The sequence below is a fragment of the Triticum aestivum genome, chromosome 6A (assembly GCF_018294505.1).
Source record: "Triticum aestivum cultivar Chinese Spring chromosome 6A, IWGSC CS RefSeq v2.1, whole genome shotgun sequence".
Taxonomy (NCBI): Eukaryota; Viridiplantae; Streptophyta; class Magnoliopsida; order Poales; family Poaceae; genus Triticum; species Triticum aestivum.
The window spans coordinates 18,702,703-18,725,983 of NC_057809.1; the positions used below are offsets into that span (position 1 = coordinate 18,702,703).

The 23,281-nt window shown below is 48.5% G+C and overlaps 3 protein-coding genes across 3 annotated transcripts; 2 read left to right on the forward strand and 1 right to left on the reverse strand.

The window, feature by feature from the left end:
* The first annotated feature begins 3,696 nt into the window (after positions 1-3,696).
* LOC123131711 (protein H2A.5-like) lies at positions 3,697-4,484 on the forward strand. Its single transcript, XM_044551385.1, has 2 exons — positions 3,697-3,961; positions 4,050-4,484. The coding sequence occupies exons 1-2, from the start codon at positions 3,785-3,787 to the stop codon at positions 4,314-4,316; spliced, it is 444 nt and encodes a 147-aa protein (XP_044407320.1). The 5' UTR covers positions 3,697-3,784; the 3' UTR covers positions 4,317-4,484.
* Positions 4,485-8,080: 3,596 nt separating this feature from the next.
* On the forward strand, positions 8,081-8,747 carry LOC123131717 (histone H2B.2-like). The gene has a single exon (XM_044551390.1). The coding sequence runs from the start codon at positions 8,168-8,170 to the stop codon at positions 8,600-8,602; it is 435 nt and encodes a 144-aa protein (XP_044407325.1). The 5' UTR covers positions 8,081-8,167; the 3' UTR covers positions 8,603-8,747.
* A 13,504-nt stretch (positions 8,748-22,251) lies between these two features.
* LOC123131714 (histone H2A.1-like) lies at positions 22,252-23,072 on the reverse strand. The gene is made up of 2 exons (XM_044551388.1): positions 22,806-23,072; positions 22,252-22,713 (listed from the first exon to the last, which is right to left on the reverse strand). Exons 1-2 carry the CDS (start codon positions 22,980-22,982, stop codon positions 22,450-22,452), a joined length of 441 nt encoding a protein of 146 aa, XP_044407323.1. The 5' UTR covers positions 22,983-23,072; the 3' UTR covers positions 22,252-22,449.
* Positions 23,073-23,281: the final 209 nt, after the last annotated feature.

Genomic DNA, 23,281 nt, shown 5'->3' on the forward strand with positions numbered 1-23,281 from the left:
CCTATGGCTCCTGCTGGTTGTCATACTCATCGACATGCAAGTCGTGATTCCTATTACAAGAACATGATCAATCTCATACATCACATATATCATTCATCACATCCTTTTGGCCATATCACATCACATGGCACATGCTGCAAAAACAAGTTAGACATCCTCTAATTGTTGTTGCAAGTTTTTACGTGGCTGCTATAGGTTTCTAGCAAAAACGTTTCTTACCTACGCCAAAACCACAACGTGATATGCCAATTTCTATTTACCCTTCATAAGGACCCTTTTCATCGAATCTGATCCGACTAAAGTGGGAGAGACAGACACCCGCCAGCCATCTTATGCAACTAGTGCATGTCAATCGGTGGAACCAGTCTCACGTAAGCGTACGTGTAAGGTCGGTCTGGGCCGCTTCATCCCACGATGCCCCCGAATCAAGATAAGACTAGTAACGGCAAGCAAATTGACAATATCCACGCCCACAACTGCTTTGTGTTCTACTCGTGCATAGAAACTACGCATAGACCTAGCTCATGATGCCACTGTTGGGGAATGTAGCAGAATTTTAAAATTTTCTACGCATCACCAAGATCAATCTATGGAGTCATCTAACAACGAGGGAGAAAGGAGTGCATCTACATACCCTTGTAGATCGCGTGCGGAAGCGTTCAAGAGAACGGGGTTGATGGAGAAGTACTCGATGTGATCCAAATCACCGATGACCTAGCGCCGAACGGACGGCACCTCCGCGTTCAACACACGTACGGTTGGGAAGACGTCTCGTCCAACTTGATCCAGCAAGGGGGAAGGAGAGGTTGATGAAGATCCAGCAGCACGATGGTGTGGTGGTGGAAGCAACGGTGATCTCGGCAGGGCTTCGCCAAGCACAGGGAGAGGGAGGAGTGTCACGGGAGGGAGAGGGAGAGGCCAGGGGCTAGGGTGCGGCTGCCCTCCCTCCCCCCCACTATTTATAGGACCCCTAGGGGGGTGCCGGCCCTAGGAGATGCCATCTCCAAGGGAGGGCGGCGGCCAAGGGGGTGGCTTGCCCCCCAAGGCAAGTGGGGCGCCCCCCACCCCTAGGGTTTCCAACCCTAGGCGCAGGGGGAGGCCCATGGGGGGGGCGCACCAGCCCACTAGGGGCTGGTTCCCCTCCCACTTCAGCCCATGGGGCCCTCCGGGATAGGTGGCCCCACCCGGTGGACCCCCGGGACCCTTCCGGTGGTCCCGGTATAATACCGATTACCCCCGAAACTTTCCCGATGGCCTAAACTTGACTTCCTATATATAAATCTTCACCTCCGGACCATTCCGGAACTCCTCGTGACGTCCGGGATCTCATCCGGGACTCCAAACAACTTTCGGGTTACTGTATACTAATATCTCAACAACCCTAGCGTCACCGAACCTTAAGTGTGTAGACCCTACGGGTTCGGGAGACACGCAGACATGACCGAGAAGACTCTCTGGTCAATAACCAACAGCGGGATCTGGATACCCATGTTGGCTCGCACATGCTCCTCGATGATCTCATCGGATGAACCACGATGTCGAGGATTCAATCAATCCGTATACAATTCCCTTTGTCAATCGGTACGTTACTTGCCCGAGACTCGATCGTCGGTATCCCAATACCTCGTTCAATCTCGTTACCGGCAAGTCACTTTACTCATACCGTAATGCATGATCCCGTGATCAACCACTTGGTCACATTGAGCTCATTATGATGATGCATTATCGAGTGGGCCCAGAGATACCTCTCTGTCATACGGAGTGACAAATCCCAGTCTCGATTCGTGCCAACCGAACAGACACTTTCGGAGATACATGTAGTGTACCTTTATAGTCACCCAGTTACGTTGTGATGTTTGGCACACCCAAAGCACTCATCCGGTATCCGGGAGTTGCACAATCTCATGGTCTAAGGAAATGATACTTGACATTCGGAAAAGCTACATCAAACGAACTACACGATCTTTGAGCTATGCTTAGGATTGGGTCTTGTCCATCACATCATTCTCCTAATGATGTGATCCCGTTATCAATGACATCCAATGTCCATAGTCAGAAAACCATGACTATCTTTTGATCAGCGAGCTAGTCAACTAAAGGCTCACTAGGGACGTGTTGTGGTCTATGTATTCACACATGTATTACGATTTCCGGATAACACAATTATAGCATGAATAATGGACAATGATCATGAAAAAAGAAATATAATAATAACCATTTTATTATTGCCTCTAGGGCATATTTCCAACACCCTCCCCCTCCCCCACACACATTCGCTTTACTCTAGATGAGAAGGAGCCCAATCAAGTCTTCAACTGTCTTCAAGGTATCAAAGTTGGTTCCACTTACTTAGGGAGTATATGCATATATGTGCGGTTAATGGACAAATGTTCAACGGGACGAAGTCTCATGATTGTTGTGATCATGTCACAAATACTTCCGTTTGCTATTAGAGGCATAACAGATAAGCGCGTCCGCAAAACACTCCTTGTCCTTTGTAATTTCTTCGATATTATCTCTCAAAAGTCGATCAACTTAGAAGTGCAAGGCTACAGGAGGAAAACATTATTATATTATGTGAGCTTGAGAACTACTTCCCCCCGCACTCTTTGATGTTATGGTTATAATCCCCAAGTGCAAAAACTATTGCAACACTTCCCAAAGTGGAGGTGGTACATATGAAGTGTCAATATCACAGATGAGCTAAAGGTAGGAATCATATTCTCTCAAGTTCTATATGACACTGACATAATCCTGCATATATTAAATGTTGTTTTACGTGGAATTTCTACTAAAAGATACCTCCTTTGTTCCTAAATATAATTCTTTTTAGAGATTTCAATGTGGACTACATACAGAGCAAAATGAGTGAATCTACACTCTTAAATATGTCTATATACATCCATATGTATTCTTTGTTAAAATATATATAAAAAGACATATATTTAGAAACAAAGGGAGTAGTTTGCAAGTTTTTGAGAGGGCGAATGTGGGGTAGTGGTGGAAGGTGTTGCAAAATTGTTGCTCACCAATTGTCTATGATACCGGATCGATAATCATACATTTTCCAGTCTCATACGCAGGAGAGGCATATGCTAACATGCAGTGACATCCATTGACATCATATTCTTATTGATAAACCTTACAAAGCATTGTACGAAGAATTCATTAAGTTAAAGCCCAACCATAAGATCTATGGGTCCCGTGTATCCCATATGCATGAACTCTTATACTCATGTGAAAGTGATAGCATTGCTTTGTCAATGACAAAAATATATTAATTGTAGAATTCGGAGGTAACATTTGTCGCTCGACTTGTTTTTTTTTTTTGGTGTAAGTCAAAATGTTTAAGCCTTTACCCTAAAATTTGTAGATAGCATTTTGGTGTGACAATGAACACAACTTTTTTTTTTACATTTGCAAAATACATTTTGTGTGCGCATGAGCGTATGCTGACTAGAGCCAAATTGGATTTCTGTGAAAAAAACATGCATATATATGGCGCAGAAAGTGAATCAAGTGCTAAAACAAAATCTCTGCGCTCTGATTGGTCGGTAGGACCGTCCCACGGATCGCGCCCACCCTACTAATCTCCACCGTCCACTACGCCAAGATCCAACGGTGGGCGCAGCATGTCACGCGGATCGCTCCCTCCTCTGCTTCCCAATAAAACCCGCGGCCACGCCGCCGTTCCAACACACAAACTCAGAGCATTCCCATCCAGCGCAACCGCCGCCAACACCACTCCTCGAGAGTCCTCGCCGCCGGAGAAGCAGCAAGCAAGATGGCCGGAAGGAAGGGCGGCGACAGGAAGAAGGCGGTGACCAGGTCCGTCAAGGCCGGGCTCCAGTTCCCGGTCGGCCGCATCGGGCGCTACCTCAAGAAGGGCCGCTACGCGCAGCGCGTCGGCTCCGGCGCCCCCGTCTACCTCGCCGCCGTCCTCGAGTACCTCGCCGCCGAGGTATGCGCCGATCTATCCTCTCCTAGAGCCTCTGATCTTCCCTCCTCTTGTCCCGATTGACTGATTTCGTTGGCTTTTGAATGCGCAGGTCCTGGAGCTCGCCGGCAACGCGGCCAAGGACAACAAGAAGACCCGCATCATCCCGCGCCACCTGCTGCTCGCTGTCCGCAACGATCAGGAGCTCGGCAAGCTGCTCGCCGGCGTCACCATCGCCCACGGCGGTGTGATCCCCAACATCAACTCCGTGCTGCTCCCCAAGAAGTCCCCTGCCGCCGCCGAGAAGGAGGCCAAGTCGCCCAAGAAGAAGACGGCCGCCAAGTCCCCCAAGAAGAAGACGGCCGCCACGAAGGAGTAGCCGTCGTCCCCATAGCCTAGCCATTGTTGCTTAGATCCATTTCTCATGGACTAAGATGGGATCCTGTATGTAGTGCCTGCTAGTCTGTAGTGCCCGTCAGATTCGTCGAGCAAGGGTGACATTGTACCTGTGATTTCTGTGAGAATGGCGAAAGATCCAATCATTTCAGTGTGTTGTTCTATCTATGGCTGCAATGATTTCAATCCCTTGTTCTACATATGGCTGCAATTGATCTTGCGAATGCTTGCTTCTTGCCTATGCGTCTGATGATCTGAAATTTTCCTAGGATTCAGTTCACTTCAAGCTTATTCCTATCAAGCTGCAGGAAACTGAATCTATGAAGAACTGCACCTAGGATTCTCAATCATACTCCACCTCTCCCTTCGTGGCAGCTTATAAATTGAGCTTCAGAATTCCTGCAGTAAAACATTTCAGTTTAGAGCTTGACCATGCCGAAACATTTTGCAGAAATGTAACCTTGATCTTTCTCTCTGTAGTTGAGCTGGTGACATGTTGCTTTGTTCATGAGCCAAAAGAATTCTTAAAGTTGGAGTTGAGCCGACTACATGCGAACTGAAGTTTGGATAGTTGTTTGATGCAGGTAACAAACCACAGACCTGACAACATCTTGGCTGCTACTAGATGCAAACTATAATAACTAGCCAGATGAGGTGCTGATTTTGTAATCAGATAAAGCTGAAACAGATACTATTGAGGAATTTAGAATTAGTCAGGCCCTTGGAATAGAATTAACACTTGACGATTCCCAATCATCCTCCACCTCTGTCTGCGGCGCAGCCTATAGATCGGTGCTGGCTCTAAATTGGACAAGTAATAAGCAAGATTCTTCAGAAGTACTGCAGACAAACATGGCAAATTAGAGCTTGATCATGCCGAAACATTTTGCAGACAATTGATCCTTGATCTTTCCCTTTGTAGTTGAGCTGGTTACATGTTACTTTGTTGGACAAAATAATAATTCCAGTTGGAGTCGAGCCGGCTACATGCGAACTGAAGTTTGGATAGTTTGATGTAGGTAAAAAAACACATAACGTTTTGGCTGCTATAGATGCAAACTACAATAACTCGCCAGATGAGGAGCTGATCTTGTAATCAGCTAAAGCAGAAACAGATATTGACAAATTTAGATACTAGGATCAGTCAGGCCCCTTAAAATGGTCCAGTAGAAAAATGTTCTTCACCGGAGTGCACAAGATTTCCTGGGTAAATAAGCAAGTTAATGTTGCATGGTGGGAACAATAGTAAGAAAGAATTTCAGTAAAACTGATGAATAGGGAAAAAATAGGTTAAATGCAGAGTGGGTATTCCGTATATCCATCTGTTAATTTTTTTTTACCAAAAATAGGCCCAGTGGTGGGTTAACTTTTCTCCATTCTGCTTTCCCCGTTGAAATTTTAAATTTGTTGTGGAAAACAGGCATATGGTAATTTTGAAGTTCGGCAGATGATTGTTTAGATATTTTCCGCTTTAGGAAAACAAGCTAGGAAAAGCAATTTAGATGTTTCATTCTAGCTAAAAGTTTTTTAAATGAGTTGAAGACTTTTCAATATTTCCGCATATACTGACAGTCCTTCTCGTTTGATTCTGGTTTGATTTGTGGTATGATTGTGAATCTGGTTTGATTTATGGTATGATTGAATGTGCTCATACCACTGCTCGTCTTCTGTTTTGTTAAATTTATGACTTGTGTCCGACTTCTTCTATTTTGTGGTATGTGTGGACAAGTTTGCAGACGCACTTGTATGAGTATGAGTGCTCGTCAGTCCTTCTAATAACTTGGTCATGTGTGGTCTCTAGCGATATGAGCTACGCTGCGACCGAGGGCTGTTGTATCACTAGTCAACCGATGGTGTTACGGCCCAGGGGTACCTCACCTTGTCGGTTACCGGTCCAAGTAGGACGGCCCGAGGCCCCTAGGGCGGTACCGCTTGGGCCATCTTGTCAGCCCATTGGCCCTCTAGGAGAAATTTTTTTGAAGCCTTTTCGTTCAAGAGAAAGAAGTCGGATCCGTGGAGGACTCCTCTCCACCGACGTTGCCAACTAGGACTCTTAAAACCCTAGGGCCCCCGATATCTTATATAAGCTAGGTTTGGGCTAGTCAACTAAACATCTTAGACATTACAATCCTTCGGTATTACATGTACTTTGTATACCCCGGTCAAAATATACACAAAGTAGGAGTAGAGGTTTTACATCAATCATGAGGGCCTGAACCTTGGTAACTCGCTTCTTCTTTCTCCTCTAGCCTAATCGCCATGCCAGGATACCCTACTGGGGGATATACCGGAATCATCTCCGACACCATAAAAGGACCACATCAGCCGGAAAACAACACCACATCAACACTGATACCACAGTACCATTAGAGGGACCAACTTACTGTTAAGTAGTACACATCCCATAAGAAGCAGGCTTACCAGAACCCAAAGAACAAGCTACCTAAGCGATAAGGTAGGAGATAAGGATACTCTCAGGTAGCATAGAGGTGGGTGGCTGCTCCGGATCCAGGCAGAGGCATGGTGGGGCGCAGCGTGGTCCAGTTCTGGGCCTGGCAAGCAGGCGCATGCATGCAAGACTGGGCGCACCGAGAAGGTGCACGTGGTCCAGATCGCATGGTGCACGACGAGCTCGGGCAGGCCGGAGTAGTAGGGTGTGACCCGAAGGTTTTTGTGGCTCGAGATCCGCGTGGTGCTTGCTCCTAGTGGCGTGTTGCTCGTGAGTGTGCACTTTGCAGCACGATGGAGGAGCTTGATGCAAGATGCTAAGCGAGTGGTTTGATGCGCATATGGCTTGTTAGGGGGGTTGCCCGAGTCCTGGGGCTTGGAGGGTGATGAAGGCGAAAGATGTATTCTCACGATGGCGCCTTCGAGCCCCTTTTCCTTGTTGGAGGTGTCAAGGTGGAAGTCCTCACTCCCCCCTCCCCCCGACAAGCTACAGTGGAAAACCTAGATTTGCTTTACTGGGCGACGACAGTGTTGTTAGCTTTGCTTGGTGTGGCGCGCATGCCCTCTTGATGGCATCGTTTCAGAGATGGCGGTCGGTGGGACCTGTGGCTGGTGGAGTTGGCCGGTGACGGCTACTGTGTTTTCGCCCGTGTGGCGTGCTTACTGAATTGGGTGGTGGGTAGTAGGAGCATCCTTCACATGTGGCGTGCGTCGGGTGAGGCACATCAGCCAACCTCATGGGATGAAAACTGCATGTGTTCGATTTAACAGACATATCAGTCCTCTCTAATGTCGTTGTGATTCGTGAAGAATCTTGTGATAAGCCCAGACTAATGCAATGGCTTTCAGCATGCAGTCTGGTAGCGGCGAAGGCGCTGGAGCCAGTTTTCCTCAAATATAAACCGAGCGGCCCTTTCTTCATTCTTCTTTCTCTAGCACATGCTTATGCGGTGCATTGCTTTATTTGGGTGTTCATGTAACACCCGTTTCTAATCAATGTTTCTTTTTTTCGGGGTTCTAATCAATGGTTTTATTTTTTTTTAACTCTCTTTTCATGCTCTGCAACGTGCTGTATGTACACGGGAGTCCACACATCCATCGATCCGCTCCGCTCTAGCTCGCGTACGTTCTCGCCACGTCATCGATCCGCGCCCAAGCGCATCGGGTCCGTCCGTCCCAAGCATCATCGAGCGGCTGGAACCACTCCACGCCATCGATCCGAGGCACCATCCTCTCCGCCAACCGCAGCCCACCTCCCTCCTCCTCCCCCCGCTCCCTACATAACCCCGCCGCCCCATCCGTCTCTTCACATCTCAGCATCAGCAGCCCCCCTCACATCCCACCCAACAAGCCCCACCTCCCCACGCGCTCCAGCCAGCAGCACCCATGGCACCCAAGGCGGCGGAGAAGAAGCCGGTGGCCACGGCAGAGAAGACGACGGCGGGGAAGAAGCCCAAGGCGGAGAAGCGGGCGCCGGCGTCCAAGGAGGCCGGCGGCGAGGGGAAGACGAGGGGCCGGAAGAAGGGCAGCAAGGCCAAGAAGGGCGTGGAGACCTACAAGATCTACATCTTCAAGGTGCTCAAGCAGGTGCACCCCGACATCGGCATCTCCTCCAAGGCCATGTCCATCATGAACTCCTTCATCAACGACATCTTCGAGAAGCTGGCCGGCGAGTCCGCCAAGCTCGCCCGCTACAACAAGAAGCCCACCATCACGTCCCGGGAGATCCAGACCTCAGTGCGCCTCGTCCTCCCCGGCGAGCTCGCCAAGCATGCCGTCTCCGAGGGCACCAAGGCCGTCACCAAGTTCACCTCATCCTAAGCTGGCCTCGTCGTCGTTTCATGACGAGTTGAGGGCGGCAGGCGTCGTGTGTGTAGTTAGCAGTAGTACGATGTTACAATCTTTGTAAGAATTGTTCTGCTTGCTTGTGGCCTTGAAGGAATAGTGATGTTGCTGTTTGAATCAATGTTCGTCTGTGCTTGCGTGTCTCTTCAGAGTTCAGACTAACTCTTCTTGATGCCATTTGTTTATGTCAGCAAGTTTCTACTGTGATGGTTTATCTAGTAATTTTAATTTGCTGTCATTTTATCTATTGTGATTGTTTCTAAGTTTCTAGATAGAAACCTTTGATTTTAATTCTACAATCTTTGAAGTTTGAAATTATGTACTACCAGTTAAATCCATGATTTTCCTTCCTCTTTTGGCGCTATGTAACTAACCTATATACTGTTGCTGCCATTTGAGTAAAACTGAAGTTGGTGAGGCTTGTTAATTTCTGACAGAACATTCCAAGTTTTTTCCTCAGTGGACTTGTCATCCATATGGCAAGAGGCCAAGAACAGCCTGACCGCCAGTGCTCAGAAAGTCACAATGCATTAGATTCGGATTAGCTTCTTGAGATAAATTAGAGGCTTTTTGCAAAAAAAGAAGCAATAAATTAGAGAAAGCGCACCCATGTTTTTTAGAGTCAAGGGACAAGCTAGATGTAACCATCATCTTTTTAGGATGGCATACCTGAGTTTTTTTTCTCTGTATATGTTTATACTACAGTAGCTAATTTTCCTTTGATCTACTACTACACTTGGTAATTTCTGATCACGAAGCCACCAATTTTGTCAAGGTGCATTTTTTCTATCGATTCATTTCTCTATGTTTATGTACATTTGTATGGATATATGAATTCTAAGTTAAGTGCATTGGCAAGAACCATTCACCACTCATTTCCAGCCATGGCGTTTCCACAATTCGATGGGGAAAACCCACGGTTGTGGAAAGGGATGTGCGAGCAATACTTTGCCATGTACGGGGTTGACCAATCCTTTTGGTAGCCCATGGCTACGCTGAACTTCTCCACGACCACGGCCATTTGGCTGCAGTCAGTTCAGCGCAAGGTCGCCGGCCTTAACTGGGAGGGGTTATGCGAGTTTCTTTGCAGCAAGTTCGGGCGCGACCAACACCAACAACTGATTAGGCGATTTTACCACACTAGGCAAACTGGCTCCGTGGCGGAGTATATCAAGCAATTTGATGCTTTAATGAACCATCTGCTATCTTACTCTGAAGCTATTCACCCCCTGTATTTTTTGACGAGGTTTGTGGAGGGTCTGCGTGATGACATTCAGGCGGTCGTGCTGATCCAGCGACCCGTCGACCAGGAGGCGGTCGGCTCCCTGGCCCTTCTACAAGAGGAGCTTGCGGAGGGCTTCCGGCGGGATCGCCCGCGCCGCTCTGACGCACCGACAACAAGGGCCGCCATCCGAACGGCCCCTCTGCCGCTGCCGGCCGCTCCTCCTCGGGGTGGTGGGGTAGCTGGTGCGGAGGACCGGCACGCTCTGGAGGCAGCGCGGCCCGCACAAGACGCAGACAAGGTTGCTGCCCTATGCGCCTACTGGTGCGCTAAGGGACTCTGTTTCACCTGTGGCGAACGCTGGGGGCGTGACCACCACTGCCCAGCCAATGTTCCCCTCCATGTCATTGAGGAATTACTTCAGATGCTGGAAACAGAAGACGGGTGCACCCTGCCAACCGAGGAACAACAAGAAGATGCCAACTGCGCAGCCATTTCGTGCCATGCTTTGGAGGGCACGGCATCCCCAAAGGCTCTGCAACTCCAAGGGTGGCTAGGCGACACCAAGGTGCTCCTGCTCGTTGACTCGGGCAGCTCGTCTTCCTTCATCAGGCACGACTTGGTCAGAGGAGAACTCCGGGCGGTCCCTCTAGCGCGCCGTCTCAGGGTGCGCGTAGCCGATGGGGGAGAGCTAGCTTGTACTCAGGAAGTACCGGACTGCCAATGGTGGAGCCATGGACAGGAATTTCGCTGCAATCTGAAGGTGCTTCCATTGCACAGCTATGATATTATCCTCGGGATGGATTGGTTAGAAAGTCACAGCCCAATGCAAGTTGACTGGGAGAAGAAGTACATCGAGTTCCAATACCATGGGGGCACGATCCGACTGCAAGGCTTGCCTAGCAGCGACACCACATGCTCCACAGTGTCGGCTATGCAACTCCAGGCGCTGTGCAAAGAGAATGCCAGTTTGCTCGTCCTCCAGCTATGCCAAGTGGTTCCACAACAGCCTTCACCTATGCTGCCCCAAGTTGCCGAGTTGCTCAGCCGCTACAAAGAAGTCTTTGATGAACCAACAGGGTTACCCCCAAAACGGGCTTGCGACCACCGCATACCCCTGCTGCCAGGTGCTCAATCGTTTGCCATCCGTCCATACCGCTACTCTCCAGCCCTCAAGACAGAAATCGAGCGCCAAGTGGCTGACCTTCTGAAGAAAGGGATCATACAAGTCAGTTAGAGCCCTTTCTCCTCTCCTGTGGTCCTGGTGCGCAAGAAGGACTTGACTTGGCGACTGTGTGTCGATTACAGGCGCCTCAACGCTCTGACTTGCAAGACTACTTTTCCTATCCCAGCGATTGACGAACTTCTGGATGAGCTCGCAGGCGCGCGCTGGTTCTCTAAATTAGATCTCCGCTCGGGGTACCACCAGATCCGGTTGGCTGAAGGCGAAGCACCAAAGACAGCATTCCAAACACACAGCAGCCACTACGAGTACAAGGTGGTATCCTTCGGACTCGCCTACGCACCGGCCACCTTCCAGGGAGCAATGAACGTCACCCTGTCTCCTGTATCCCGCAAGTGCGTGCTTGTCTTCTTCGACGACATTTTGGTGTTCAGTATTACCTTGGAGGATCACTTGAGAGACTTGGAAGAGGTGCTCGGGCTGTTGAAGAAGGACCAGTGGCAGGTGAATGAATCCAAGTGCTTATTCGCGCAACAGCAACTATCTTACCTGGGCCACCGCATCAGCGCAGAAGGGGTCGCAACCGAGGAGAGCAAAATCGCTAAATTCCGCGACTGGCCAGTGCCCGAATCAGTGAAGGAACTCAGGGGCTTCCTGGGTCTAGCAGGTTACTATAGGAAGTTTGTCTGTCACTTCGGGATGATCTGCAAACCCCTGACTCAGCTGCTGCGCAAGGGGGCACTCTTTGTTTGGACTGATGAGAGCCAAAAGGCATTTACAGCTCTCAAGGAAGCCCTCATTTCGGCTCCGGTACTGGCCCTGCCCAACTTCACCAAAACATTCGTGGTCGAAACTGACGCGTGTGATAGAGGCATTGGGGCGGTGCTGCAGCAGGACAACCACCCCATCGCTTTCCTCAGCAAAGCCCTCGGGCCAAAGGCGGCAGGCCTCTCCACCTACGAGAAGGAATGTATGGCAATTCTGCATGCGGTTGACCAATGGCGCCACTACTTGCAAATGGCTGAATTTGTGATCAAAATAGACCAAAAAAGTTTGGTGCACCTGGAAGAGCAACGCTTGTCGACGGTCTGGCAACACAAGGCATTCACCAAATTGCTAGGCCTGCAATACAGAATCTGCTACAAAAAAGGAGAGGATAACAAGGCAGCCGATGTCCTGTCTCGTCGCCACCACGACCCGCAGGAGGCCGCACTTGCCATCACTGAATGCAAGCCTGCTTGGTTGACAGAGGTGCAACAAGGGTACGTCGAGGACGCCCGATGCCAGAAACTTCTCGCTAGCCTAGCCACGACACCGCAACAAGGAGCTTTCAGCTTGCAACGGGGTTTACTACGCTACAAGGGCAGACTGTGGCTAGGGCAAAACCGTGCGCTGCAAGCCAAGGTTACTTCAGCCTTGCATGATGCAGCAGCAGGGGGGCACTCGGGCTTCCCGGTCACCTTGGCGCGCGTCAAGCAGCACTTCGCCTGGCCGGGGATGCGCCGCACCATCAGGGAGTTCGTCAGCACCTGCTCCACGTGCCAGCAAGCTAAACCTGACAGGTCTCGCTACCCAGGGCTCCTGCAACCCCTACCAATACCAAATCAGCCGTGGGAGATGGCAACTATGGATTTCATCGACGGTCTGCCCCCGTCTGGCCGGCACAACTGCATCATGGTGGTCGTGGACAAACTAACCAAGTATGCCCATTTTGTGCCGCTCGTGCACCCTTTCACCGCCCAGACAGTAGCCCAGCAGTTCATGGATCACATCTACAAGCACCACGGTATGCCCAGGTACATTGTCTCTGACCGTGACCCGCTCTTTACCAGTCGCTTCTGGCAGCACCTTTTCAAACTCACCGGTACGGAGCTCCTCATGAGCACGGCGCGCCACCCTCAAACTGACAGGCAAACGGAACGTGTCAACCAGTGCCTGGAAACATTCTTGCGCTGCTACTCGCAGGCATCCCTTCAGCAGTGGTCCAAGTGGTTGTCACTCGCAGAGTTCTGGTATAACACGAGCACGCACTCAAGCCTGGGCAAGTCGCTGTTCGCGGTGCTCTATGGGAGAGAGCCTCGCGCCCTGGGGTTAGCCACCGCAGATGACTGCCAACCACTCGACGTCCGAGCATGGCTCGAGGAGCGGCAACTGATGCTGGCTTTGGCGAAGCAGCACTTGCACAGAGCACAACAGCGGATGAAAGAACAAGCAGACAAGAAGCGTTCCGACCGCTCCTTCCAACCAGGAGACCAAGTGTACCTGAAAGGCTGAAACTGCAACCTTATGTGCAAACCTCCGTCGCTCGGCGGGCGTGCCACAAGCTGTCGTTCAAATTCTTTGGCCCCTTCCAGATTCTGGCCAAGATTGGATCCGTGGCTTACCGCCTGCAGCTCCCAAAAGGATCAGCAGTCCATCCAGTCTTCCATGTGTCGCAACTCAAGGCGGCTCACCTCCGTCCTGAAGGTTCGGTCAGCGCTCTGCCGACTAATGTGTCTGCGTTTCAGGTACCGCTCGAAGTGATCGACTACAGGTGGCGCAAGGCCCCCAACAAGATGGTTCGTCAGGGCAAGATTTGCTGGTCTGGCACACCCGTGGAGGACACCACTTGGGAAGACCTGGAAGATCTCCACCGCCGTTTCCCGCGCGCTCCAGCTTGGGTCCCGCTGCGCATCCTCAGCCTCCGCGACAAGAAAACCGGGCGCTCGACCGTGCGCCAGGGGACAAGCCCTTTTTCAAGACAAGGGGAATGTCAGCGACGCCCAGGAGACGGCCCCTGACAAGATCACCTCAAGCGACACCGAGCCACCACAGGAGGTCGAGCCCAACAGGCCCAGGCGCGAGCGGAAGCCCAACAGCAAATTCATCGGGCCCGCGTGGGCAAGTGGCCCACGGAAGTGAAGACTCACCTGCATATAATCCCCTCCTCCCCCGCGAGCTAGGGTATCCAGAGGATCAAGAACTTGGCGGCGGCGGCGGCTCTCTACTACCTTCCTCCTCCTTTCCTTAGATCTGGCTCGATGAGCATGTAATCAAACCGAATTCCTGTGATTTGAGAGTGAGGACACTAGTAGTTCCTATCAATTTGGCTGTTTTAATTGGGTCCTGTTTGAATCGTTTTCATTTCCAATTTTCTTGATCTTTAGCAAATGATCCCTTCCCCTCCTAATGCAAAAGCAGAGCTCCTGCTGTCAAAGTCAAAATAGATGCAAAGGCCACAAATGCAGATGAACGCATTTTTCAACCAAAAAATAGAAGTCGGAATGAGAGAAATGATTAGAGGGGACTGAAGCTCGACAAACAGAAAAGGTGGAGCGGGAAAAAATGATTTGATTGTCTGAAGGAACAACTTGTAGCGCTAAAGATGCAGTTGAGGTACAAGAGAAACAATACAATTGGAGGTATACCCTTAGCTAAATCCAGTAGTACAAAACAACCAAGGCTCCATGGACATGAGGCGAAAACAATCTGGTACAACAACATATGCCTAGTTTTTTTTTTCCGATAAAGGGTGTTTTTTTATTCATAATGTAGCATGGAGGGATACAATGATAATTTATACACACCTGGTCTCTACATAATTAGGATGCACATAACCAACAAAAAGACGCACTAACCGACCACACCGGCAAAAAGCAAGGTCAAATAACACCAGAGCCATGCCTATTCGGAGGAAAAAACCCCAAGCAATAAAAATAACAATTGACAATATATAGCAGTGACCATCGGCACCAACCATTCATCGGCAACACAAGGACTATGAACAACATATGCCTAGGTACAAACCGTGACGTGGGTTTTCCATTAGTAAGAAAGAGTGAAAACTGGTAAACTAAAATGAACTTCATAGCGGCCTTGGCCATGGATATTTCTTACGTTGGAGCTGGTAAATCTGGCAGGCGATGACTATACAGAACTTTTTGACAAAGCTTGCCACCAAAGGGAACTAGGGGTCTACGGGCATCTCCATGGGAATCGTTGGTACAAGTACAAATACAGTTTGGTGTTCCTGGTCACTTTTTCAGCAAGATCTTGCAAGAGAGTCCGCCATTTGGACCCTTCTGGTTCAGGATCATGAGACCCGAACTACAAACATAATCTCTGTTCTCGACAATAGAACGATAACCCATCACCAATTTACTGACTTGGCAAATTGGCAGTCCATCCAAAACGGCAGCCTGAAACATGTCTTTGAGCATCATTTGCTTAGCTTGGTAGATTCTGCAAGGCGTCCAAGCTTCTGCCTATTCTTTCTTCTATCCAGGCAAGTCTCCTCTCAAGTTTTAGCACACTGGCATGAATAACCCTAATATCAACCTCCGCAAGCTTGGAAAATGAGTGTACCAACATGTAATAATCAGCGTGTCCAACACAAACAAGATTACCGGTTACTGTTTTCTTTCTATAGTGAAGATAGTCATCTGATCTCGGACACTTCCTTCGCGGCATATAACAAAATCCATGGTCTTCCATTTCTGATTTGATACTTAGCATCCCTGATGATAATGAAGAAAAGCACCGTCCACAAAAGTTCCATCCCGACCTCGTTTATTACTCGAGTTGTGGTTCGCATTTCCTCCATGTGTGCTTTTGGATTCTCATCCTGCAGTGCAACAGATTTAGCCATCAAGTCAATAACAACACCCCCAAAAGAGATGTAGCAAATCCTCAAGGTACTACATTGTACAAATTTTAAGCTCAGATATGCTGCGAATAAATAGAGATTTTTTAGATTAACAATTGTTTTTTCATTTATCTTTTAATTTTATAATTTGGTTGTTTCTCAAAAAGAAAACCAGTTGTGTTTGGTTTCTATAATCATTTATGTTCTTTCATGCTGATTTTGTTCCTGAAATAACATTCATAGATAGAAGGTTGTTAATGGTTTGTACCCAGGGTTCAGAAATGGTACATCCGTAGAGATTAGAAGTTCAAAATAAATACAGTATGTGGTTAGAGTGAAATAGAAAACCCTTTCTGAATGGCAACTTTATTGTTCTTAATCTTTTAAATTTACAATATGGCAGCTCCTAAAATAAAATAAAATATCATTCAAACCAATTGTGTTTGATTTCTAAGATCTTTTGTGTGTTTTTGTTCTGATTTTGTTCCTGAAACAGCATCCATACATAGAACCTTGTTAATGGTTTGCACTAAAGGTCCAGATCGAAAGGCACTAGGCACTAGGCGGGCGTTTTGTGAGAATTCATGATGAATATTATTAAATACAGGATGAATAATCCCAATAAAGTAGTACACGAAAAACATTTTTAGTACTCCCTCCGTCCGGAAAAGTTTGTCCCAATCTTGTTTCTCAAATGGATGTATCTAGCACTAACTTGGTACTAGATACATCCATCTGAGGGACAAGCTTTTTTGGACGGAGGGAGTACATAGTCTTTTTTCAAAACACGTGGATTATTGTTAGTGAAATATAAGTATTTTTTACACACTATAAACATTTTTAAATGAAATCTTGTCATTTTCAATAAAATGTAAAACATTCTTGATATACATCAAATATTTTTTGAACCAATAAACGTTTCCATTAAATGATTCTTTAATACACAAAGAACATCTTTTAAATAATTGGCTAATATTTTTAATACATAATAAACAAATTAATACATGTTTAATGTTTTTATAATACGCATACACATTTTTAATACTCCCTCCATTCGAAAATGTAGTGCGTACATATTTTTTGAAAAGTCAAACTTTACAAACGTTGACCAAATTTATAGAGAAAAATATTAATATCTAGAATACCAAATATATTAAATACTCCCACTGTCCAAAAACAACTACCGCTCAAACGAATGTATCTAACACTAAAATACATCTTGATACATCCGTTTGAGTGACAATTATAAGACGGAGGTAGTATGAGACTATATCTTATGATGAGTATAATGATATATAGTTTTGGCAATCTAGATGTAAATGTTTTTCTTTAAAAATATAGGTCTAAATTGGTGAGGTTTGACTTCTCAAAAAATTTATATGCAGTACATTATGGAACGGAGGGGGTACATGACAAAACATATCTCGAAACACGGGGACCATTTTGTAGAAAGTGATTTCGTAAATGGTATGAGAAAAGGAAAAAGAAATAAACAGAAAAAACAGGAGAAAGGAAACCCCAAAAGGGAAACAATAAATGTATAAAAATAAAAACTAATAGAAAAGTAAATATGAAAGAAAAATTAAGGTGAAAGAAACTGGAAAACAAGAAAAAAAGTGGGAAACCAGAGTTAAACAGAAAAATATGGACATAAACCACCTGTCCCATAGAAAACAAGAGGCAAAACCAGGGAGGCAAACCACCATACCTTGCCCGAGCCACGGCCCATGTCGAGATTGCTAGAGGCGAGTACATGGTATATCTAGCAATAAGCGAGATATTCTTCGCAAAAACAAACAACCAAATGGGAACCGCTGCCAATACATAACAGAGCGGCTCCAGGCCACTTTATGCATTAAAGCCACGATGAGCTTGGCGTACTTTCACTATGATGCTGCCTTCGTTGCATCTGAATTCTAAATGCCATCTTGTTTCCCGATTGATGAAGTCCACTCTCCGAACCAACTCCCATCGTTGTCCTTTAAGAGAATCTCAAATGGACCCCGAAGACAGGGAGGGGGGAGGGGGTACTGAACGGTTTTTACTAGGCATGATCCCCACAATAATGCAACCTCAACCCTTCTTAATAGCGTGACTTTCCTTAGATTTAAATAAACCAGAAAATACTTCGAGTCCTTCGACAAACCGACACATTTCCGGGGAGGGTGAGGGGTGAACCATCTCCTTCCTTTTCATCAAGGAACCAATGTCGTCAAATAAATTTGATAAAGGTCGTTAGTCCTACTAAACATATTATCATCACAACAAAATACAATTGGCGTCTATATGCACTCTCAAAATTGTTTACTTTCCTTTTTTTAGTTAAATGCACACAACTAATTAAGAAATATATTAAGATAAATACATGTACGCATTGATGGGTTTTGTGTACTAATAATAACTACTTGATTGGTTTTGTGTCAACGAACTCATAGTTTTTTCAGTGAACAAATATAAATCGCTTTGGCGGCTCAGCGTTCTTATGGGCCGACCCAGGTGAGCGCCATTGCATAGTAGCGTCTGGTTGTGCCTGGGTGAGCTATATCTCTTAGTGCGAGACAAATCGGTGTGTGTTCGGTGAGTGGGCCGACTAAGTGGATTTCAGAACCCTCCATGGGAGGCCTGGATTAGTTTTAGGAACCTTCTGGTTGGTTTTCTGTCAATTTTTTCTCCTTTTTGTATGTTTTTTCTCTACTGGTTTTCATCGGTTTTCTTTCTTTTTATATATTTTTGTTTTCTTTGTTTTTCCCTTTTCCAAATATATGCCAACTTTTGGTTAATGTACATTGAACAATTTCGCTACATAGGTTGAACATTCTTCACATACTCCTTGATTTTTCTAAATCTGCGTTAAATATTTTTTCTGTTTCACTTTTTCTGTTTTTCTCCTTTTTGTTTTTAGGTATTTATTTTTTATTTTCAAATAAAAAACTAAATACTTGATTTTTTATCAAAGGTGTCTTGCATTTTTTCCTCAATATAAACAAGGTTATATATCATATCAACAATTATATTTAGATGGTATGCATACACCAAAGAATTAATCCAAAGAAGAAAATCTCGAGATAGAATGAAACTTCTAAACTATTCTCTATCTTTTCTTTTCTTGAACGGGGATCTATAAACTACTATCTGTTCTTCAAAACGAACAAAAATTTCAAGGGGAAAAACAAAGGAAGAAAATGAAACGTGAGAAGCAGAGAAATGGTAATACGATGGGGGGCTTGGACTGGGTTGGCCTGCTACGTGTCGGGTGCAGCTGCAAGTCCAATACACATAGACTGAAGGCCCAATGCCCACAAAAAATCATACTAAATCGAGACGATGGGGGTAAGAGGGGAGCTATGCCTCTTAAGATACAGTCATATGTAGAAGGCATGTCTAAGGTTCAGTTTGCAATTAGTGAATTATAATGTCATTTGCTTATTTTATAATTAGGTATGAAAAATTAGACACAAAAGTAGGCAAAAACAGGTCAAATAAACACGAAAATATGGACAAAAAAGGGTGGGGCAAACAAGAATATGAGAATACACCATGATTCAAGCGCATCATAAAGTACCAAGTTATATATTTCCGACAGTACTAGTAGAAGAAAATTCACAAAATATTGAAGAAATCTAATTAGCAACAAATGTCCTCTAGTTTGCTTTTTTCTTAAAGAATAAGATGAGAGGTTAGAAGTTCAAGTGCATTGGGATGCTTAGTTGTGTACTGACAATAACAATTTTGATTTTTAGAGCAGAGTTACAGTTGGCGCAAAATGTAAAAGAGAAAGGAGCAAGAGGGGTACTTAGGGCATCTCCAGCCGCGCCCCCAGGAAGGCCTCCCCAGGTGTTTTTCTTGCGCCGAAGCCGAAAAATCGGCCCAGTCGCGTCCCCAGGAGCCCGATTTTCACCGGCCTGGGCCGAAAACAGCGCCGGCGGACCTAGGCCAAACCCGGTGCGCTGAGGGGCGCCCGAGGGCGCCGGGCGAACTTTTTTGGCGCGAAAAAGCCGCGGGCCCGCCGCGTCAGCGACACGGCTCTCTTCTCGCCCCTTCGTCGGCCTCATCGCCTCGTTTCCCACGGAGAATCAATGCCAAAGCTACCGCGCTGCCGCGCCGGTCAGCCTGCACCATTGATGCCTCACGGGCGGCGCAGTGAAGGCCGGACGACGCGCGTCCCTCGCCCTCCCTCGCCCGCCACGCGTAACACGGCGGCCACGCGTACGGGCGGCGTCTCGGCCTATATAAGACGCGCAACAGCGTGCTCGGCGACCACACTCTCTCGCCGTCGTCGTTCCTCCCTTTCTTCTCTTTCGCCGTCGTTTCTCCCTCTCCTCTCTCTCGCCGTCTCCACTCATGGCCGAGCGCTTCCCTGGTGACGGCGCGGCGGCGAACGGCTTCGGCCGCCGCCATCTCCATGAAGACGAGGCTCGCCTCCTTTACGAGGCCGGGTACCCGGTCCCGCCAGACATGCGGGTGCCCGGCGTGTGGAGGATCAGCGCCGGCGGCGCGCCGGTGCCACCACCACCCACCGGGGCGGCGCGGCGTGCGGAGATCGCACGCATCCGCGCGTCCCTACCGCGGCCGGCGAGGGAGGGGCCACGGTACGTCCCCGATAGCCCGCTCTGGGAGTCCTACTTCCGCCGCCGTCACGCCGAGCAGCTCGAGGCCACCAACGGCGTCGAGCCCTCCGGCAGGCTCAACTCCAACGGCCGGCGCCGATGGTGGGGCGTGCCCGGGCGCACGTTGGAGGCCGTCCTCGAGTACATCAAGGGCGGCAACACGCCGTCCCTCGAGTACCCCGATCCCCCGTCCTTCTCACGCCGCCGGGGAAGTTCCTGGACCTCGAGGCGCATGGAGACCGGGGGGTCCTCCTCGTCGTCCGGTGGCTCGCCCTGCCTCCGCCCCGTCAAGCCAGAGCCCCAGGACACGCCGGTCAGTGCCCGCATGCGCAGCTCCGGCATCCGCATCGGCGGCGCCAACGCCTCCCCACCCACCGGCCGCTTCGTCCTCGTCAAGCCCAAGCCGGAGCGCGGCCTCCCCGTGGAGTACGAGGAGATAGCCCGGCGCGGCATCTCCGACGAGGACGCCCTGCGCTGGGCGCGGGACGACTACCTCCGCGACGAGATGGTCCGGCAGCGCCGGGCCCTGGAGGAGATCGCCGCCCGCAAGCGTGGGCACGAGGACGAGCACGGCGTCGTGGTCCTCGACAGCGACGACGACGACGACGACGCCCTCGGACCGTCCAACCCGCCGTGCCAACCGGGGGAGGGATGCAGCAAGGGCGACGGAGGCGCAGGCGGCGACGACGACGACGACGGCGGCGGCGACTACACGCGGTTCTACCGCCTCCTCGGCATGTAAACCGCGTGGGCGGGCAGCGAGGCGGGCGGCGAGGGGGACGGCGGGGGTAGCTCGCCGAAGTTTTTTTTTATAAAATATGTTTAAGTTTGAACGAACTCGCCGATGTTTGCTTAAATTTCAGTCGTGTTTGTGTCGTATTTGAATTTTTTTTAAAAAACGTGGGGCGCCGCGACTGGGGGGCATCACGCCTCCAGTGCGCGGTTTAGCGCCGACACGCCCTCGGGGGCGATTTTTAGGCGTCCTGAGAGGCCGAACGGCTGAAGATGCCCTTATTACCTGTTATTGTCTCCACAGTGGTGACTTGGTTTTCTGAAAATGTTTTTTTATTGATACAGGAAGGGCAGCATCGACTTGGTTATTTATCCAGCAATACTTGCCATCCCGTGACAAGCATTCTTCTACAGGAGTATCTTGATTTCTCAGTCCAAAACTAATGCTGGTACAAAACTAATGTTGGTACTCAGGAGTATCTTATTTGCCTAATTGCACATTACTCAGAGCCGCCAGTTTTGCCTAAATGATTTCTCAGTACGTACCTGTTTCTCAGGTTCATTATCCCGAGTTTAGTTCGGTTGCCATGGTTGTCATTTGCCTTGGCATGTTTGTCTGAAAGCAACTTACTAGTACTCCCTTCATTTTAAAATATAATGCGTCCATACTTTTTGAGATTCAACTTTGACCATAAATTTAACCAATAAGATCAACTGCGGCGGGAGAAAAATTTATATAATTGAAAACTTCCTTTGAATACGAAATCACTGATATAATATTTGCTCCCGCCGCAATCGGTCTTAGTAGTTAAATTTACGGTCAAAGTTGAAGCACGAGGATAGAGGAAGCACTACATTATGGAATGGAGGGAGTATCTCATTTAGTAGTACTCCCTCTGTAAACTAATACTCCCTCCATTCCTAAATATAAGTCTTTGAAGAGATTTCACTATGGACTACATACGGAGCAATATGAATGAATCATACTCTAAAACGCTTTTATATACATCTATACGTGGTCCATAGTGAACTCTCTACAAAGACTTATATTTAGAAACGAAAAGAGTATAAGAGAAACACTCTTATATTACTTTACAGAGCGAGTACTTCTGAAAGCAACTTAGTGCTCTTTTATTTAGTACTGTGATAAAAGATACAAGGTGTTAATAACCAAAAGCTGACAGTCTCTGAAGCAAAGGCAGGTAACCAAACATGCACAAAATGGATCGCAAGCAAAGGCAGATAAACAAGAGAACATGATTGAAAGGATTGCATCTTTAGCCATTCCGGACATAAATTAGAGATAAAATACAGCCCTCAGTGGCCCGTTCATCAAACCAATGAAAAAGTCACTACAGACTAGGCAATTACATACATGATCCAATCAACCGAACCTCATCTTTCTCTCCCTGCTATGGATCTAAGCAATGTCATGATAGTAGTCTATGGTGGCTGCTACTCCTTGGCAGCGACCTTCTTCTTGGGGGACTTGGTGGTGGTCTTCTTCTTGGGCGACTTGGCCTCCTTCTCTGCGGTGGCGGGGGACTTCTTGGGGAGAAGCACGGAGTTGATGTTGGGGATCACGCCGCCGTGGGCGATGGTCACGCCGGCGAGCAGCCTGCCGAGTTCCTGGTCGTTGCGGACGGCGAGCAGCAGGTGGCGCGGGATGATGCGGGTCTTCTTGTTGTCCTTGGCCGCGTTGCCGGCGAGCTCCAAGACCTGCGATTCATAAAGGAAATCGGTCAGTTATCAGTCGAGCACGACGAGAACAGAGTAACGAAGGCTCCAGGAGGGGAGAGATCGGTGCATACCTCGGCGGCGAGGTACTCGAGGACGGCGGCGAGGTAGACGGGGGCGCCGGAGCCGACGCGCTGCGCGTAGCGGCCCTTCTTGAGGTAGCGCCCGATGCGGCCGACGGGGAACTGGAGCCCGGCCTTGACGGACCTGGTCACCGCCTTCTTCCTGTCGCCGCCCTTCCTTCCGGCCATCTTGCTTGCTACTTCTCCGGCGAGCTGGAAACTACTCGAGATGCGTGGGCGGCGGTGCGGGATCGGAATGCGCTCTGCTCTGCGTTTGTGGGTTGGGACGCCAGCGAGGACGCGGCTTTTATTGGGGAGATGAAGCTTCGTGGGGACGGCGGCAGGGGGGAGCGATCCGCGTGACGCAGTGTGCCTGCCGTTGGATCTGTGGGGAGTGGGCGGTGGGGATTGGTTTGGGGGTGCGATCCGCGAGAGGGTCTTATCGGCCAATCACAGCGCAGGGATTTGCATCACGAAGGGATTTTGCT